At 43.0% G+C, this 19,220-nt stretch overlaps 1 protein-coding gene and 1 long non-coding RNA gene across 6 annotated transcripts; one reads left to right on the top strand and one right to left on the bottom strand.

Annotated features, from left to right (window-relative positions):
* The first annotated feature begins 3,828 nt into the window (after nt 1-3,828).
* On the top strand, nt 3,829-12,167 carry LOC104691944. Its single transcript, XR_752289.4, has 3 exons — nt 3,829-4,404; nt 7,236-7,424; nt 12,083-12,167. It is a non-coding gene; the product is annotated as an uncharacterized LOC104691944 (long non-coding RNA).
* Nucleotides 8,477-17,222, bottom strand: COQ3 (coenzyme Q3, methyltransferase). Of its 5 annotated transcripts, none has more exons than XM_039569583.1 (7): nt 17,122-17,222; nt 16,115-16,238; nt 15,594-15,746; nt 15,333-15,432; nt 13,493-13,735; nt 12,121-12,280; nt 8,477-10,721 (listed from the first exon to the last, which is right to left on the bottom strand). In XM_039569583.1, exons 1-7 carry the CDS (start codon nt 17,210-17,212, stop codon nt 10,504-10,506), a joined length of 1,089 nt encoding a protein of 362 aa, XP_039425517.1. In that variant the 5' UTR covers nt 17,213-17,222; the 3' UTR covers nt 8,477-10,503. The 5 variants fall into 5 exon arrangements, with proteins under 5 accessions (XP_039425517.1, XP_039425520.1, XP_039425518.1 ...); XM_039569586.1 differs by having other exon boundaries at nt 16,115-16,212; nt 17,122-17,204; XM_039569584.1 differs by lacking the exon at nt 17,122-17,222 and adding an exon at nt 16,894-17,083 and having other exon boundaries at nt 16,115-16,212.
* Nucleotides 17,223-19,220: the final 1,998 nt, after the last annotated feature.

Below are 19,220 nucleotides of genomic sequence, written 5' to 3'. Positions count from 1 at the left end.
GACTTCTGTGACCCTTGTGGTTCCTTCCAACTCAGGACATTCTATGATTCTGTGATTCTGTGAACTGCCTCCTGCCTGCCCTCACCAGGGAAGGCTGATTGTGCTCTGACACTTTCCTGCAGTAGCTCCTTGCAGCATTTTGTTTTATTGCTCACTTTTAACTTGTTGTTCACACATATTCAGTAGCCACAGGCTGCCATGCAAGTATGTTTGATACTGTGCTGACATTCTGCTCTCAGGAGTCAATGGGATCAGAGAGGTCCCAGTAAATCTCATTCCAAATACATCTTGTACCCTCCAAAACATGCTGCACTTCTTTGCACTCATCCTTAGCAAGGTGCTGGCTGAACAGCTTCTGCATAGCTTTTGAGCCATCCCACATGACAGGTGATGCACAGGTAATGAAAGAAGAGTGGAAAGTGAAAGCAGCAGCCTTTTCATGCCACAGCTGATCATTTGCAGCATACAGTTTTGTTAAATTCTTAAAACCGGGCAATGAAGAGACAAAGAAGGAAAGTGCTTTTTCTCTGTTACAGCACCTGAAATCTCAGGCTGAAGATTTGTTTCAAGTGGCAGATGGCCTAATAAATCTGGACTGTCACAGCCTGGTAGCTGGCCTCAGCTTTTGTTCCTGCATGGGAATTGCTTGCTGTGTTACTGATAAGAGGGATCCAGTTACAGATGGGATCTAAGTTTCTGTGAGGGCAGGGAGAGGTCCTGGGCATCCACATCCCAGCTGCTGGCACTGCTTGACTTTCAGAGACAAATGAGCTATCCTAAAATCTGTGTTTTAATCAATGGCCAGCACAAGTGGGGAAGACCTGTGGGGGAGAGGAGAGAGGGAAGACCGGAGTAAATCTTTCACCTCCCAGTGCAGACCCAGAAAAGTTAAGTAAAACAGGATGCTCTGAAAATCAATGCTGTGTTTTGGTAGTCTAGCTTGTACCTGGTTGCCCCAGGATTGTTAGAGCAGGACTTCAGTCAGGCATTTAACATTTACTCAGTAAGGGTACTTCTACCCTACTTTTGGCAAAGGACTTTATGCTGTGTTAATCCTGTTCTGAATATGGTGTTGCCCAGAAGCTGTGAGGGTCCAAAACACAGTGATGCCTCCTAAAACTGTGTGGGAAGCCTCAGCAACAGAGCACATGTGCCTCATGGTATTTCAGATACAGATCTGCATAGATACCCCAGCAGCTTTGCTGTCCTGCTTATAAACGGGATTTTTGGAGGTTGGTTGTGACCTGCATGGTGCTGACCAGATCTGGCCATTTAAAATTGACCATTGCAGGTCCCAATGTCACACCTCGTTTGCCAGAGTTTAACAGCAAATAAAGAACATGGCTAAAACACAAGTACCCTCATACCTGTCCCACACTAGGTTGTCTTGCTAGTGGTGCTCTGACAGCTTCTCTTCCTTCAGGTTTCAAAGTTTTCTGCCAGCAGGTATTGAATCCATTTGGCCTGGCAGCCTGGTAGTCAAGTTTATCAGCAGGCAAGACAGCAAAAAGTATGTCCTTAGCCTGCCTTTTCCCTGGTTGTGGAAGAAAGCAGTGTCCATTCCTTCAGGCACTGCTGCCTGTGGCCAATGACTTGTATTAGACAGGATTATTAGCTGGTAGCAGTGCCCAGGAACCCAAGTATTACTTTCTGCTCCTGTGCTTTGCAGGTGCCACAGTCTGGGTGGTTCCTGAGATAAGGTCTGATATTCCCAAATTTTCCTCAAAGAGACTCACAAGTGATGCCCACTGCACTGGCAGCTGTCTTGCTCAGGGAGGGTGGGAATCCATCTCTGCATGTTTGCTAAATTACCACCATTCACTTTTTTGAGTGGGGAAAATGAGAGCTAAGGGTGATACACTCACAGCCTGTCTGGCTGCGAACACACACCGAGTGCAGCACAGACTGGAACAGTCATCCCTCAGATACATCACACAGAGCAAAACAAGATCTAATACATGGAAGTACACTTCTATTTGTAGTCTGTTCTAGTGCAGCTGTCTAAAGGAAGACAGAGTAACAGAATAAGTAGATTTTTCTAGTTAGCATAAATCTAAGCTTAATTTGTTATATAGCAAGTCAGATTTTTCTTCCGAAGTCTGCAGTTTGATTTGGGGGCAGGAAGGCACTTACAAAGTTGCTAGATTCTGTACATTGGCATAAAGACTCTTGATCTTCATTACTTTTTTTTTTTCCTGTAATGTCCTTGAGTTCGTTGCACATCTTTAAAAAAGCCTGAGGTTACCATGGCAGGCTGCCCACAGAGGTGGCATCAGGTGTGGAAACCACAGTCTGAACCCAGTGGTTGTGATGGGACTCTACAGAGTGCCAGTGCACAAGCTGTCCCATCTGTGTTTTAGCCAACAACTACGTAAGCTTTTTAAAAATCAGAGCTCATGCTCTGAGCTCATGCTTACCACAGGTTTAACTTTCATGTGCTGCTGCCAGCTGGGTTTGAACAGCAGATTCACTTGCCAGATCTCCGCTGGGGCTTCAAGAAACAGGGCCACCCATTTTCCACTCGCTTCCCGCACTGGTATCATCCGTGGCTCCTACTCGCTGCCTCTCTCTCTTCCAAGTGCTCCAAGGTTGTGCAGCATGGAGCTTTGAACAGCTCCATGAATCAGTATAGGTTGGTTTTACAGGTTGTTCTGCCTGAGGCGAAAGCACCTTGCTGTGCCCTTGAACAGGGACTGGCTGTCCCCAGCCCAGGCAGGGCTCTGACTTTTGTATTGCCGGGGTTCATCCAGTGGTATGGAAATGCTTTCCTTCTCTTTGAAGTACCCAAACTTACTGAGCCCTTCGCTGCAGATGACATAATTTAATGGATTTTGTGGTGAGGGCTCAGTTTATGAGAGGGTGAAAAAAGGCTTTTTCATCACCAGCAAGCTTCCAGGATCCTTCTGCAACAATTGCTGACTGCTGCCAGGATCGGTTTTGTTGTAATATTAATGATCTCTCAGGGCAGTTTGAGTTTCATAAACACATCTTTTTAATTATTCAGATAAAAATAGCCACGGTATAGATGCAAAACAGTAATTCAGTTTGGATTTAGAAAAGGAGCTAATGATAACTTACTTAGTTAATGACCCACAAAGGTACAAATGCAGAACATCCAGAATCTAAACTACTTCTGTGCTATATGGAAGTGTGTGTATGTAAGTATACATTAAGTGCAATTCCAGCAGTTCTCCAGAGTTTGCTTTGCACTTGCTAGTAAACAAAGCCACTTTCTAAGGCAACACATACCCTGAGACTGCTCTGAATGATGTAACTCAAGTTCCTCGCTTTCATGGGAAAAAAACCCCAAGGCTTTACATGAAACCTCCTGCTTTCTGCAGGTGGAAGTACTCAGGCTGGTAGCTGAGTATAGCTGACAGCTACAGACCTACAGTCTCACAATTCTTTAGTTGTTTTTAATTTTACTACTCTATTTTACAAGCTTTTTGGACAACTGACAACCCTCACAATGTCATGGGGGCAGTTACATGATTTATAGTCAGATCTCTCGTATAAAACTTTCTCAATAGCAGAATAGTGGTGGGAACCTGCTACAGATTGCTTGCCATAGCCTGGTGCAGTAGTTCCCAGTCTTTGCCCATTTATAAGTGCTCTCTGATTTACAGCATCTTCAGAAGAAGTAAGATTTGCAGTACATACTGCTGTGACCTGGTTGGAATCTCAGTTCGTATTTAACTAATAATAGAGATGTATGAAGTTTTTGCAGATTTCCTTACACAGATTTCCTTTCCTTACCATATTTACTCTTTTCAAGAGATCTGTATGGTCTTCAGGTTTTACCCTGCTAAGTAAGAAGTGTTGGTTTTTTGTGGGAAAATGAGTTGTTTTAATGCATCTGCCTTAGATTTGCTTGCAACTAGCCTAAGGTGGTAATAGAGGTAAAAGCACTGGCTGCTGCAGACACTGCAAAACAGAACAAAGTACATTAGGGAAAACAAACTCTGCCAACCCAGAGCAATAGGGCCACAAAATGGGAAGAGGAGATCATTCCAGCATGACACATTTGTCTGCAAATAAACTCTCAGCTGAAGGCAGTGGGAGGGGAATGAGAAGGGACAGGATCAGAGAGGAGGAGAGACTCTTCCAGAGGCCATACTCCTGAGGCCAAGGCTGTGTTTTCATCTCCCAAGAGCTCTGGAAATAAAGATGGATGGGAGAGACAGCGACAGAGCCAATGGCCTGCAATCTGCATCCTCCAAGAAGGTGAACTGTTGAGCACTGTAGAAGATAGGATTTTGGTTCATTATTAATTTGGTTCTGGAAAAAAATGCTTGTTAAGTAATCCTGTAGACAGAAGTTTTTTTCTTATCCACAGGTAAGATTCAATAAGGGAGAGATGCTGCACAACCCACACAGGAATGCTGTCCTACCTAGACAGGCCAGGTAAAGTTTCTTTCATTGCCTGCCATGAAGTTTTTCAGCCTGTGTAGCTTCCTCCCTTTGTTATCCTTTCAAGGGACATCATCTCATCTGACAACACCTTCAGAAACTTTGGTGTCTTCATCTGGGGCCTCACGCTTCCTCTGGAGAAGGCAAAACCAAGGTTTCTCCAGAGTACTTTGTCTTCAGCCATAGCAGTGTGAACCAAATCCCATCCTACACACACACATTTCTTCTTAGTGAACACCTTTTGTTGGCAGCTTTGGCAGGACTTTTCTTACTATGGTGTACTGAGAAATGCTGTTCTGGTGATTCTAAATTCAAGGGGTCATTTTTCCTGGCTGCAGAACAGAGGCCTCTGGACAAGTCCATGATCAGAGAACCACCTCAGTATTCCAAAGCTTTGTGCTTTTGAGAAGTTAGATGGTCTCGTTGTTAGGACTGGGAGAGCTGAGGAGGATGGTAATGAACACGTACCTCTCTTTGACATTGAAAGGAAAGCCAGTAGTGCTTTGTTTAGAAAGAACAACATAGGGCTTTACTGGTTTTTAACATCCCCGAGTGTGGGAGAGACTCAATGCTCAGTGTTCCTGCAGCAGTGGCAGGCACTCGGTGGCTGTGGACGTGCTCATCCAGGTCAGGACCTCCTCAGTTACAGCTGGGGACAAAGGCAGGGAGCACCCCGAAGGGATTCCCCCAGGGGTAGCCAGTTCCTCTCAGTTTTGTAAAGCATAACTTAGGGTGGATCATGGGAGGCTAGGCACTGAGCTGACACTTCTGCAACAGCTGAAAGGCAAAGCTGGAAATTAAACCCCATGTTTCAGTCCTGGGGCTATGCTTCATCAGAGGGCATTCAAGGTAAATCTACTAATTTGCATTTGAGTTGGATACATCCTTCTGAGGCATCCTTTATTGTACGTTTTGTTTTATATGTCTGCAGATTGTATGTGCATATTCTAACTCAGGAAAATAAACACCCTATCATTTTCTCTATGTTCTACTATTGTAAAGTTTTATAATACAACTACCATACAAGGCAATGTTAGCAATTCAATCTCTGAATTATTTTGGGATTGTTTTTTGGTTTTGTTTGTTTAGGGTTTCTTTAACATACCTCATGAGAGTTTCAGATTTATTAATGGAACACTAATGATTTTCACAATCCTTTTAAGAAGAAAAAAGTATTATGTCTTTTTAGAACAAGTGAATATTGATCATACTGCTGGAGTGACTCCATGGGGGAATACAAGCACAATAAAATGGAGATCAAATTATATATCCTGAATTCCTAATGCACTGAGAGGTGGCTGTGCAATTAATGCTTGTGTAAGTCAAGACAGGTCAGGTGATTTTACAGTCTAAGTGAAATCCCAGCCATTCTAGCTAGATTATAACATGACATTTTATATTGCTTCAGTGGAACCTTAAAAATAAGGTTACTGTCAGCACAAACTTTAAGTGATTAGAATTTTGTCCTGTAACCTGGAGAACACCATGAATGAGAGATCTGTCCGCAGCTCATGATTAGTAAGTCACAGACCTCAGCAAGGGTGTAGGCATTTGGAATGAGGCATTGGAGGTTAATGTGCAAAAGCAAGTGGGAGACTGTGAACACCTGAACTGTTATGCTTCGGTCTGACACAGAGCCACTCTCCCAACCATCAGTAGTTCCTCTTCAAAGGCACACTAGAACCAGACTGCCCTCTATACCTCTCCTTCACATTTCTTCTCTCCATCAGAATCATACTTATCTTCCAGGCATCACTCATACTCCTATTTCTGGCTGTTCAATCCTCTCCCCCATTCCAGGTACTCCTGGGCACCTCTCAAACCCCTGCAAATACAGTATCAGCACTCACATAATAATTCATGTTCTGTCTCACTTTTTCTCCTCCAGTCTGCTTCATCAGGCTGGCTCATTACAGACACTGAGTCTTCTGACTTCTGAACTTCTAGACTGCATGGGATTATTCCTTTCAAGCCTTTATTAAAAGTGCATGAAAAATAAGTTTGTTTGTTGCTTTTTTTTAAATTAAAGCTGAGATTTCAACACAGTGAAAAACTTCAGAAGCCCTTTTCAGAAAAACTTCCAAGAAGATATTCATTATTCTTAACTCACAGCCACTGCACATTTCCTTTCCCACTCCTTTCTCTTTTTTTCCATTCCTGAGGAACCTGACACAGGGTTTTAGTGGAAATGTAATGAAAGAAACTGTCAAGTCCTGCAAAAATGGCTATAAAATGTCACTGGACCACAAAGGAAAAATGGGCAATAAGATAGCATAATGGGAGCCATGGAAACTTCAAGTTGTATTGTTATTTTAAAAGGAGATTAAATGCAGATCTCCTCTGAGGCTCTCATACTACTCCAGTTGGGATTGAGCACAATAAATGTTTCAATTATTATCTGAATGTGCTGTTCTACAAGACAGGCTGAGCCAACCTAAAAGCTTACTGCCCCTCAAGGAGCTGTTGTGTCCCACCTTCTCCCTGTCCATTTACTCCCAGTGCTCACCTCCCAAATGGCACTAGTCCTCCACAGTGGGAAAATTCAGCTCCCTGAACAGCGCAACCACCAGCAGCATCCCATGGAAACATTATAAGGAAAGGAAAGAAAGCAAAAAACATATTTACGCCTCGGACAAGAATCAATCTCAGCAAAGAGCTGGAACTGGGACCATGTGGAGCAATGTGGGAGAGATGAAACAACACAACAAGCCAAACCACAGCTGAGTAGCTGAGACCACCCAGAACACCATTGTTTTCTCTGCTGGATTTTTTTTTTTTTTTTTTTTTGCAGGATCAGCTCCTTACTCTGATTTGGTTTTTTGCAGAAATAAATGGCTGGTAACAGGAGAGTCAAGGGTATGCAACTAAAAGAAAACACAGAGGCTGAAAAAGACCCCAAATACAGTTTTTTCCCTATCTCAAGGCAAGAATCACCTCCTGTCTCACTCCTAGTCCTGGGAGCATGGCTGCTGCTATAACATTGCTTTTTTTCACCTCCTACCACCACTGTGCCTGTAAGTATTGAAGCTATGGCTCCATAAACATGAACAAGTTGCAAAATGAAAGACAAAAGATGTGCGAATTTATTTGATTTAAATTCTTTCCATTTCAATAGCATCTATGAAATTTCTGCAGCAGCTGGGCTAAGCAAAGTGTGAAAACTTCATTGATTTTCTATGTACAGATTTTAAGATAAGTTTCTGGAGCACAAGTGCATAGTACATATTCACTGCATAGTACTGAATTTGATTACACTGTGCCAGTTGCACGTGTATGAAAAAGGTAGGGATATGAAAAAATAAAACCAGTTCACAAGGTGTAGGATATTTTTGTACTGTTTGTTATCTCACTAAAATTCTTTCTACCCTTTCTAGCATTTCTAGCTTAAGACAAGGTTGTTTTAAGCTGAGGGGTAAAATATAGCCAGAACAGTTAGGATACTAGGCAGGAGAAGAAAACTGAGGGGTAAGGACTGGGGATGGAGCATATCAGAACATCTGCCAATATACTATAGGTACAAGGACCTGTTCAAGCAGTCCCCACTCCTTTGTCCACACTGCTCACAAAACTCTCCTGGATTGACAGGGCTCCAATACACATGTAGGAGCAGAAGAGTAGGTGCTTGTGGTAAGGTTTTTGTCAAAACCAGAGGTTTTGGTTTTTTGGGTTTTTTCTGGTTAACCAGGTCCACGTGCTTGTCATTTAAATGCCAGCCATTGTTCATTAGGTACAGAACCCCTCTTGTGAGCCTGGACAGAGAACCCAGGCAGCATCAAAGGCTTTTTGTGCTATGTGCAATAGAAATAACAGTGAAAAAAACCCCAAAACAAAACACCCCTTCCCTAGGTGGTTCACAGTTTAATGAAAAACTACAAGGAAGTAACAAGTAATTGACTTAAGAATTGGATTAGATCCTTGTGTGTCCCTTTCAGCTCAGAATATTCTGTGATTCTATGAAGTAAATGAGGAAAAATGTAAAGGATGAGAAAGCCAGGATAACAGCTAGTCAGTTGCATAAACAGCTGGACTAAGGGCTCTTAAAGAAAACAAAAATCAACTCTTTCTATTCCAGTTTTATAACATTATTTTTATTTCACTTGACAAGACTCAAAACTAATCAGTGGAGGGGAGACCACCTCTTGGGGGATGTTTCTAGTGGGCTACCTGAGGAATCTGTCCAGGTCTCAGTGCTTTTCAGAGCTGCTGGCAAAATTTGAAACGAGTCATACAGTTGTAGTAACTTTGATTGACATTGGTAATTTGGTTAGGGGAACTCACTGGAGCCATATGGTTTAACATGCCTGAACACACTGTTAGGAGCAAAGACCACCTAGCTACCAACCAGCTTAGCAAAGGTTAGCTCCTTTGACTCCACTTTTTCTGCCAGCGTCACTCCTCTCCTAAACACTGTGCACCACACATGCATGGTATGCATGACCAATGGAGAAGAGATTCCCTTGCAGAACAAAGTCAGGCAGACAGGGAATGTCTCCTAATGCATTAGTGATATGTTGCAGCCATTTCCACTGTCGTGCTCCAGAAACAGTGTTTACCACACAACTTCAGTGAACTCAGAAACTCACATGTAGTGGTAATACCTGTAGAGATAATCTCAGACCACCATTCTAAGAGAAAATTAAGGGGTGACAACTCAAAACTGCAGCTGACAGAGGTACTTAAGCATAAAAATGAGTATGTTAAGACATCACTGGTGAGGTTCCAAGGTTAAACCACTTCAACTGATGAACCTTCAGAACAATTTACGTACTGGTATAGTGGCTTCTCCATCACTGAACTCCTAACACGATGATGAGTCTTCTTCTTGAATCCAAGCTATAGCCCAAAGAAATATTATGAAGCAGAGCTTATTGTGATGGAAGCAATCACACCAGATACTACTTCTTGATCTTTAACAGCTATGAATTACTATTATTTCCATTATAAATCAGCTGTATTCTTCTGGGCATCATCAGGTCCATCATGAAACTTGGATCTGAAGGCAACATGCAGATACAGCATGCAAATGTGTAAAACCAGAATGCAAATGTGTAAAAAGCTAATTTAGCCCACCACACCTCTACAGTAGGAGAAATGCACGAGCAACCTAAACAGGGAGAAAAATAAGGGGGGGAAGAAAAGAAAAAAAAAGTTTCATTTTCATCCCTGCAACCAAAAACAAGACACCTTTCCAGCTGTATACAAGCTGAAAGAAAAAGGAGAAAGATGGAAATAGATGCAGTCATAGACACACCAACGACACTTTATTTAGAAAGTTCTGTTTCATTGTAAATGACTTTTCCTTACCCAGGCTCTAGAGCATTAAAACTAAATAGGTATGGCACTTCAGTTCTAGGACAGACTGCTAATATGTCCTTTTTCTAGCATAAAGGTCTGGTTGCTTAGTAAAATTTTACCTGCAGCTTCTCTCTATTTGGGCAGAGGAGGAAAGTTAAAATAATAGGCACAGATACACGTATCTTTAGGGTGAAGGGGCTTTGACAGCTGAGGCACTCTGGTCTCAAGAGACTCTTCCTCCACTGCACAATTACCTCATGTCAACTGCAGAAACAGCAGGACTCAACAGTAAAGGTTTGCTATTTTGTTGCCCCTCCTCAGGGAGAAAGGTGTATTACAGAAATAAGTGCTCGTAGCTCTTAAGTGTTTCATATATCTTAACAGACTTGAGTATCTGGAATACTTAAGGCATTTTATTTATCGTACAGCACTGTGGTTTTTAACTCATTCTACGCCATTATTCAATGGAGATCTGAGTCCCAGCAGGACTGAAAATGGCACCGCATAATAGAGCTTCCTCCAAGCTACCAACAGAATAATCTGCATTTCCCTTTCCAACAATTTGAAACTACTTTCTCATTAAAATACTTATTCTTTAAAAGCTTTGCTCATTTCAATCTTAACATACTCCTGAGATAGTAGGCACTTGTTTTCTTTGCGACTGCCCTAGATATTTGGCCAAAAATAGTGCAGGTATTATTGATGCAAACAGGAAGCTTGTTGTGAGTGAAGGTTTTATTGTGTCCATCTGAGTAAAAGCTCATTTTCTGTTCTAGTGACAGTCCATCACCACACATGTCAGACAGTGCCATCTGGGACAGTGCCAGCTGTGCCAGCTGTGGCTGAGCACTGTTGAATGTCTGTCTCTGGCGGGGCGTCTGTCGCGTGTGACCGTGCCCGAGCCCCAGACTTCACTGCGTGCAGTGCATAGTTCAGGCTCGTGCTCTCCATCCAGCCCCAGGAGCCCGAGAGCGGATTATACAACATCCCATTCACGGTCCTGACTGAAAAGCCATCTAGGAAAGAAAGAAGTCATATAAACCAACAGATGTTCTTAAATATTGTAAGTCACTGCAACATGAAGCTCTTTAGAACAGCAAGTCTGAAACACACTTCTTCCTCCAGGCTGGGGAGGAAGCTGGCCTTTGTCAGACACCCCCACATGCAGTGACACTGGCATCGCTGGTGACAGCAGGTCCTGCTCCTGGCAGTGGCTGCAACAGCTCTGTGCCAGGCTAGGCACCACCAGCAGCTACAGGGCTGTATTGGAAACCCCAGCCTCACACCTCCTCATCTGGGTGACTGGTAACATTTTCTGTAGGTGGAGACATGCTTCAGATTGACATCACACACTCCAAAATCAAAATCTGAGCACATCTTTTCAAGGATTCTGCAGATTCCCTTTAGGAATGGAAAAATGTAAGAAAAAGGCACATGAATGCCATCAAGGACTCAGTGCAAATAGTTATTTATCACTCCTGGCTGAGCAGCACTCAGTTCACTGCATGGATCTCCTGTGTCCCAGCAGGATACAGGATGGAAGGCAGAAAACAAACACCCTATCAAAACAAATCACTCCACTGCACCTGCTTCTCCTTTCAAAGGAAGAACTGAAAGAACCACCAGTATTAGTCATATTCCTTATGGCATCACCGTAAAATGCCAGGAAAAGACCTTGCCAAGAGAATAGCTCCACTCATACTTCAGCTTCTTTGCAGTGAACTAGAGCAAAGTGAAATATTTGGTGAGAGGGTTTTAGAACATCTGCAGCAAAGCAGGGCAATGGGCAGAAGTCTTCCCAGCTCAGTGCCTTGTCTATTTTAAAAGCAATCAGATGAGGGTAACTTAATTAGAAATAATTAAAATCAGTATCACAGAGTTTCTCAAGAAGTGACTAATGAATTTGTGGTAGGTTTCATCTTCACATTTTGAAAGAAATCTTTTAGTAACATAACATGAATAGAGAACATGGAGCAGCAAACCAAAAATAAAAACGCCTCCTCCCAAAGGAAAGGCGACAAACAATGCAGTGGCAGCAGTGCAGCCCCAGAGTGCCAACACAGTTATTTCCTCAAACCTGACCTAGAGCATATGAACCACTTCAGAGCATACATTCTGCCACCAGAACACAATGGAAAATGTTGGAACTTTTAATTTAGGCTATTAAACAGAGGGCAGCTGCAACAGTGATTTTGTTCAAGTAATCACTGCATTCTTAGGATTCCACTTAATTTATTTTGTGCAAATTCCAGTAAGCAGCAGTGTCTTTAAACCAGGAATGATACTCTTAGTATACGACTGTTAACTCAAGCAGGAAAAGCTGTGTATTGTTGCTAGCACTCACCTCACCTAACTTAACCCTTTGCCCTTTGCACAGGATATCTCTGCATTCCCACCATCTGGCCTGAAACTTACTTGATTCCAGGAGGCGCTCCAGCTCTTCAGGGGAAACAAACTTCTCCCACTCATGTGTTCCTTCTGGTACAATCCCCATTATTTTTTCTGCAACCACAATTCCCAGGACGTAGGACAATTGTGTTTTATTGATTGTCGTAATGAATAAAGAACCTTCTGGCTAATTAAAAGATTAAAATGTTCAATTAGAATAGTATTTTTAGTATTTTTTAAAATTTGTAAATTTAATCACATTGAGACAGATAATTTGTCTACATCAATGTCTACACAATGCAAGAGTAAGAAGTCACTTCATCCCAGGATAGATATTTATGTGTCTAACATTTTAATACAAGAAAGAATATAATGTTCTAACAGTATGACTCAGGAATCTTCAAAGAATCAACACAATCAAGTCTTGGGTGGCCTAAAAACTATTCCCTAGCCCAAAGAACACCTAGAAAAGTCACTTATGATATTTCCTGCCCAGGAAATGGAAAAATAAAAGGTATTAAAGCATATTCAAATCCATTGAAAAAAAAAAAATACAAAAACAACAAAAACCCAATGAAGCAAAAAATCAAAACAAAACCACAAACCGCTTTTTTAATTGAAACCAAAGTAAAATGTGAAATGCTTCCTTAATTTTTGAGACTGCTGAATGCCATGCCATGCTTGTTTTAATAATTACATGGGCAAAGAAATAAAGCCAGAAACAAATTCTAATTAGTCCGTAAAGGACTGTTCGTTAGAAATAAGGGATAATTTTTTTGTCCCCAGCAGGCTAAAAATTAGTAGTGCATTCCATTGAAATAATTTATATTTCTTCTGATGACCAGAAAGATAAAGAGATTAAAGAAAAGCTACCACTTGTGTGCTGAGCCTACCATCCTTCTTTGCAAATGAACTAATATCAAGATGAATAACCAGCTGATTATTTCCAAAGCCTAACTAGACAAAAGCAAGCCAGGACCTTATCTGATGTGATGCTAGCACTGGAATAAAATCTTGTGTCAGAAACATCATTACAGAGTTCCCATGGAGTCTGAGCCACAGCTGTCCATCAACAGCAGTACTACCACATTTTCTCTCACCTGAGTGAAACCAGATGCAACCAGATTTCTTAAGGTCCTGATGCAATGCAACCCTGCAATGCTAGGCAATGCCCTAACACTTTTCTGAGGCTGAGTTGGGGAAATAAATTTCCTGTAACTTTAGTTAATGATGTTGGGAAGATGTATTTGCATCATGGGGAAGAATGGAAGGCACTTCTAGAACGTGCTTCTGACTTAGTGGAGAAATGTGTGCAAATGTGTTTTCACACTCCTTTTAAAAAGCCACAATAATAAAAGAGAATAAATATTCCCAATAATGAAAGCAAAAACTCTCTTACCTTTAACACCTGAGAGCAACACTTGATAAACATTTCAAGGTCAGCCACATGCTCCACTACTTCAGAAGCTACAATTACATCAAAGGTTTCCATAGACTCTTCCACAATCTCCTCCAGTGAACTGGACTTGTACTGTATTCTCTTGGCCAGGACCGGATCAAATGACTTGTGCCGATCTGCTGTGCTAATGTTGTCCTCCACAGGATCAATTCCAGTAACTGAAGCTCCCAGTCTACCTAAAGGCTAATAAAAAGGAGTGTAATTTATTCTCTGCATGAAAACAATTTACTTAAAGGTTTCTGAAACTGCAATGTACATACAAGATGAAGAGAGCATCCATCAGAGAATATGACAAACAACAGTAAATGATGAGAAGTGATCCAGCAGTTTTATGTTAAATGTTTATTAAAGCAAAAACAGCCTTAGATTTGGAGAGGTGGTGTTAATTTTCTTAGAAAATTATATACTGGACTATACGCACATCTAAATTGTCTTTTAGAATAATTTGTTCTGAATCCATTTTCTTACACCAAATAAAGATTTCTTCCACTACTACTCTCTGATAGAGGAAAAACAAAGGGGGAAAATCAACACAGTAATTAAAGGGGGGGAAAACAATGCCGTATTTAATTACTGTCATTACTTTCTTCGACATCCACCTGTAATGGTAAATCCTCATGTCTTTTTAATGGTAATTCAATATATGATTATCTCTGGGACTTTCTCACTGCTGAGAACTAAACACTGATGTTTACTAGGATAGCATCAGCCTTGGCTGTCACTCAAGTTTCTCCAGTGTCTTCTTACTCCAAGGTTAACACCTTAGTCATCACCTCTTTTGAAACTGAAACAGGCTGCAGAACATGACCACATGTATGATATTCCAACTTGAAATTCACCGGTTGTTCAGCCTGGGAAGGTGATGCAGCACACCAGTTTTGCCAGCATTGTTGGAGAGACCCCTCTCACAAGACTACAAGATTTTGCTCAAAAGAGAGGAAAAAAAAAAAGAAAGAAAACGTGGGAGAGATGCAGGTCCCTTTGTAACACCTCACTTCCGATGCTGATGAAGTTCCCAGATTAAGTCAGCCAGATCTGTAACCCTAAATTCACAAACCATCCCTAGTCTATTGATGGGACACAGCACTGTTCAGGGCCTGTGTGCACAGTGTTCCACCATGAACAGTAACTTCTCAATCCCAAGTTTGTGCAGACTTCTCTGGAAGCCCTTGTAGCACAGGGATTTCTATTGACAGGGATTTCTACTGACTTGTAGCACAGGGATTTCTACAGAAGATGTATGTCTTGGGTGCTTCTTGACGTTATTCCATGCATTTCCCATGAGATCAAATCAAAGGTGAAAATCCCCACCCCCATATAAAAAACTGAAGATAAGCAATTCAGAGAAATGAATGTGTAAGAACAAGTTTATAACAGAAATTACTTCTTTGGTAATGAGGACGTCACGATTCCAAGTATTCTTGCCCAGACTCATAAAGTAAAAAAAGAAAAATAAAAAAGGAAAACTCAAGGACTTTTTCATCATTCTTCCCCTCTCCTTTTCTTTACAGTGCTTGAAATCTTATTTTCCTGATGAACCTCAGAATTTTAGAATTTCTCATTACCAATTCCCTCATTCTCTGTAAACCACCACCACTATGCTAACCAAATACTCTGTGGGCTTTGTAAGAGTGCACTGCACTCTACTCAGTAACTAATATATTATAGAAGAGAAAAGGTCCTCCTTGGAGGATTAGAAATTAAGCAGTGTCATTAGTACAACAATTCAAATACCTTGCATGCTTTTTAACAAGAAAATGCAGAGCACATTGTTTCTTACCTCACTCAGCAGTCCTCCACCACAGCCCACATCAAGAATCTTGATTCCAGAAAGTGGATTTCCCGGATGATAATTACTACTCATGCTCAACAGAGTATCTCTGAAAGAAAAGGGATGTGATTAAGGTCAAACCCACAAGGTGCTTTAGTAGATGCAATATGTAGTTATCTTAAGTAATGGTAATTGGTTTTCTTTTACAATATTTTCTGAGGTTATGCAGAAATAGTACATATAAAAAAAAGTATGTCTTCAAAACTATACCTAATAAATGGCACTCTAATATCATTCATAGAATGAAGGGCTGCATATTCTCCTTCTTCATCCCACCACTTATGCGCAAGGAGCTGGAATTTTTTCATTTCCTTTGAATCCACTGATGAGTGTGAAGTGCTGAAAGGTCTCTTCACAATGAGCCTAAATAATGAAAGCTGAATGTCATTAAACCAATACTAATATTTCATGTCAGCTGAAATATGGGAAAAACAAATACTGCATTGGAAAATGCAAAAAGGCAAAACTCTTGTTTCTTTAGAGACTGGAGTTACACTTGTTTAGTAGCATACAGATACTACACTGGGTGGGTAACGTATCTTCCCAAACAGATGGCTGCATGCCTGTAATTTTTAAGTTGGTAATTAGTAAAATGAGAATAGGCCACATCAAACATTCAAACGCGTGAGATATAAAAACAGCTCCATGTGACACTGTTGTGAAGTAAAATAAAATTGTTACAGAAAAGGATAGTCCTTATCACGCAGGGTTATTTTAGGTACAATACTTACATGTTGCTTTTCATTCCAGTCAGAGAGACAGGCAAGGTACTACTGGATTTCAGTTGTATTTTCCTGTTGTAATCCTGAAGGATACCTCTCAGACCTGTCTGCAAAGACAGATCAGCATGGTCATCTGCATAAATAAAAGACAACCGAATGGAAAACATCAGCTTTACAAGAACTCAGAGGCAAACCACATAGTTGCAAGAGTGCTTCTCCAGCAGAACACTAACCATGCAAATCTTCGCAAATTTGCTCACTATTGTACTTAGGGAGTTGGGAATTAAATAAAAAATGTGTGCTAGTTCACCACGCCTGTACTCCCCAAATTATGTACAATGCCATTTTTCACTGACTGAACGGAAAGGAACTTTTTATGCAACTGTTTCCGTTAATTTCCCCAAAATGTTTACTCTGACCGTAAGCTGTAGCAACACCGGGTTTATTATGTGCTGTAATGAGAAATACACACATGCACACTCATTTTGCATTGTACGAACTGGTAAGGAAACCTAAGCAAAAAACCCTCACGGACAGTGCACAGACAGGGCAGGGACACTATCCTGCAACTGTTCTCCACTCCTGCTTAGCCGACGCAGGGCTCTCCCTAGCACAGCGAACACTCGCTCACATCCAGCTGCTGCCTGGTTACCAACAGCCCCCAAATCCCAGCAATGCCTCACTGTACTCAGAGTAAACCATTCCCTGAAGATGACTTTAGGCCGCAGTGAGCGATGGAGCTATCTAGACACCTCTGGACTACAAAGGAGGCGGCAGAGGAACACCACCTTCCCAACGGGCCGGCGCTGGGCTGGCGCTGAGTAGGCCGGGGCTGCCGTGGGACGCGGCCAGGAGCTGCCAGACACACGGTTGCCCGGGGCCGCCGCCGGCGGGAGGTTTACCGGGCCCGGCTGTGAGGGAGCCGGCGAAGCGAAGCCCCGTTGCGAAGCCCCGTTACGCCGCCCCTGCCGCCGCCCGCGCCGGGGCCCTCCCGCGCCCGCCCAGCGCCCGCTCACCGCCCGCAGCCCCCGGCAGCGCGGCCGCCGCCCGCCGGCGCCGCAGGGCGCGGGTGAGGGCTCGGGCTGCGCCGCCGCCCCACATGGCCATGGCCGCGGCCGCCGCCAGCGCCGCTCTCGCCCCGCCCCGGTCCGCGGCTGGCAGCGCCGGCTCCCTCGCGGGGCGGGCGCCGGGAAGGTTCCGCCCGGAGCTGAGGCTGGTGCGAATGTCAGCCCCTACGGTGGCACTTGTCGCCAGGGCTTCAGCTGGAGCAACTCTGCTTGAATGTTACTGCTTACTCCCGATCCTTCCGTGTCTTGGAACACGAAAAGATCCGCAAGCAGCGGCTCGTTCAGATGACAGATTGACGAGCCCACAGCTTTCAGTCCGTTTCATTACCGAGAAACACACCGGGCATGCAGGGCACGGCACAAAGTACAAGAGTCCCCGAGTCAGGGCAGCCTCAGGAGGGAAGCCATCCCAGCAGCCGGCACTGCGCCGCTGCGGCCTGAAGCAGAACCCCTGGGCTCCAATATGGCTGGGCCTGAGGCAGGCTCCCGAGCGCTTCCTCATGGGAACCATCCGAGCTGGCTGGGGCTGCTGCCTCGTTCAGAGGCTGCCGTGGCACGGTCTGCAGATGAAGTCCAGGCTGTGGCCCAGGAAGGAGCAGGCTGCCTTCTCTGCTCCCTTGCAGGCACTGCTGCCCGGGGCACCGAACTGAGGCTCAGGCGAGCGGCCTTGGCAGTTCAGGGCTGACACACACGGGGAGCCTCTCCCCCGCTGTGAGCTCCAGCACTTTCAAATTTCAAATCCCCATGGTGAGCTAGTTTAACATGCTTAAAATGGAAAAGAATTAAGCCAGTTTTAAAAAATATTAGTTTTCTGACACTTTTATTGAGCTGCAGGTCCAACAAGAAAGCCCAGTGAAAACCAAAGCTGGCTGGAAGGCAGGCGTGCAGAGCAAGGCAAAGGTAAGCCGTGAAAGCAGAGTTGGCAGCGCTCCCGTGCTTGCCAGGCAGATGATCACAGGCCGGGTTCCCTGCCTGGCTGTGCGGACGCTGGCATCCGCCGGCAGGAGGCACGGCCTGCACAAAGCCAGAGGCAGGAGCATCCTCCAGGCAGCAGGAAGTTTGGAGTAGTAGAACCAGTCCTGGCTTGACTTCCCTCTAGTGCCAGCCTGCTTTATTAACTGACCTTGCTTGGTACTACCACCCTCACTGCTTGAAGTCTGCCTGTTTACAGGTCTCCTGTAAATACAGTATAATTCATGTAGTAGATATTTGGATTTTTTTTCTTTTTAAAGCTAAATAAGGACTGCTGAAAGGGCTCAAAAAAGCTTGTCTCGACAGCAATGAAATATATGGCAAACTTGCTTGATTTGTACCTGCCTCACTTCTTTACTCACCTGCTTTCTATCCAAAAAAGCTCACGGTGCACTACAGTTAAGAGTCATTAATAACGCCTCAGAGCTACTGATAAAAACAGAGCTCCTTTATGCTAGGATAGTCTCCTTAAGAGACAAAACCAAGCCTTCCTTCAAAACAGGCATCCTCATATCATTCAACTTAATTTATTACTTGTCATTCATTTAGCAAAGCAAACACAAAATCTCAGTGAGAGAGACAAACCTTACGTTGGCATTGCTCTTGTATTTGTGATTTTAAAATCAATTACAAGCCAGTTAATACATGCACACTGGCAAGTAATAAACTTAACAGGATAAGCTCATTTGAAACTAGAAGTAGCTATTCCATGAGACAGAGCCTCAAAGACAGGAACAGTTTTTGGTATTGTGCCATATTTCAAAACACATGTTTAAAGTCAGAATATTGTACCCAACTACTCTTTTTTGGCCTATCCCTGGCCACAGCTAATTCTTGCTCTTACATGGTCTAGTGGGCACCTTGGGGCACATATCAACATTGGCTTGGTTGTATTCATCTTCAAAACAATTTGTATGGAAATCATTGTTCATTTGATTCCACACTATCCCTTATTTATTAAATAAGTTTTCAAGGGAAATGCCTCCAAATGTCGTGTTGCTCCATGATATTCAAAATCTTATGTATTGCTTTCCTGTAGTGCACTGAAATGTTTTTGCAGCGTTCATTTTAAAATG

The sequence above is a fragment of the Corvus cornix genome, chromosome 3 (genome assembly GCF_000738735.6).
Source record: "Corvus cornix cornix isolate S_Up_H32 chromosome 3, ASM73873v5, whole genome shotgun sequence".
NCBI lineage: Eukaryota > Metazoa > Chordata > Aves > Passeriformes > Corvidae > Corvus > Corvus cornix.
Note: the sequence above shows the minus strand (reverse complement) of the source record. Positions and strands in the feature narration are given on the sequence as shown.

Bases quoted from the DNA above. Each gene is read 5' to 3' on its own strand.
- COQ3 (XM_039569583.1), bottom strand. From the start codon at position 17,212: ATGGCCATGTGGGGCGGCGGCGCAGCCCGAGCCCTCACCCGCGCCCTG. The intron at 16,239-17,121 runs GTGAGCGGGCGC...TTATTTATGCAG, and splicing joins GCTGCCGGGGGCTGCGGGCG to ATGACCATGCTGATCTGTCT. The intron at 13,736-15,332 runs GTAAGAAACAAT...CCTTTTTATTAG, and splicing joins GTGGAGGACTGCTGAGTGAG to CCTTTAGGTAGACTGGGAGC.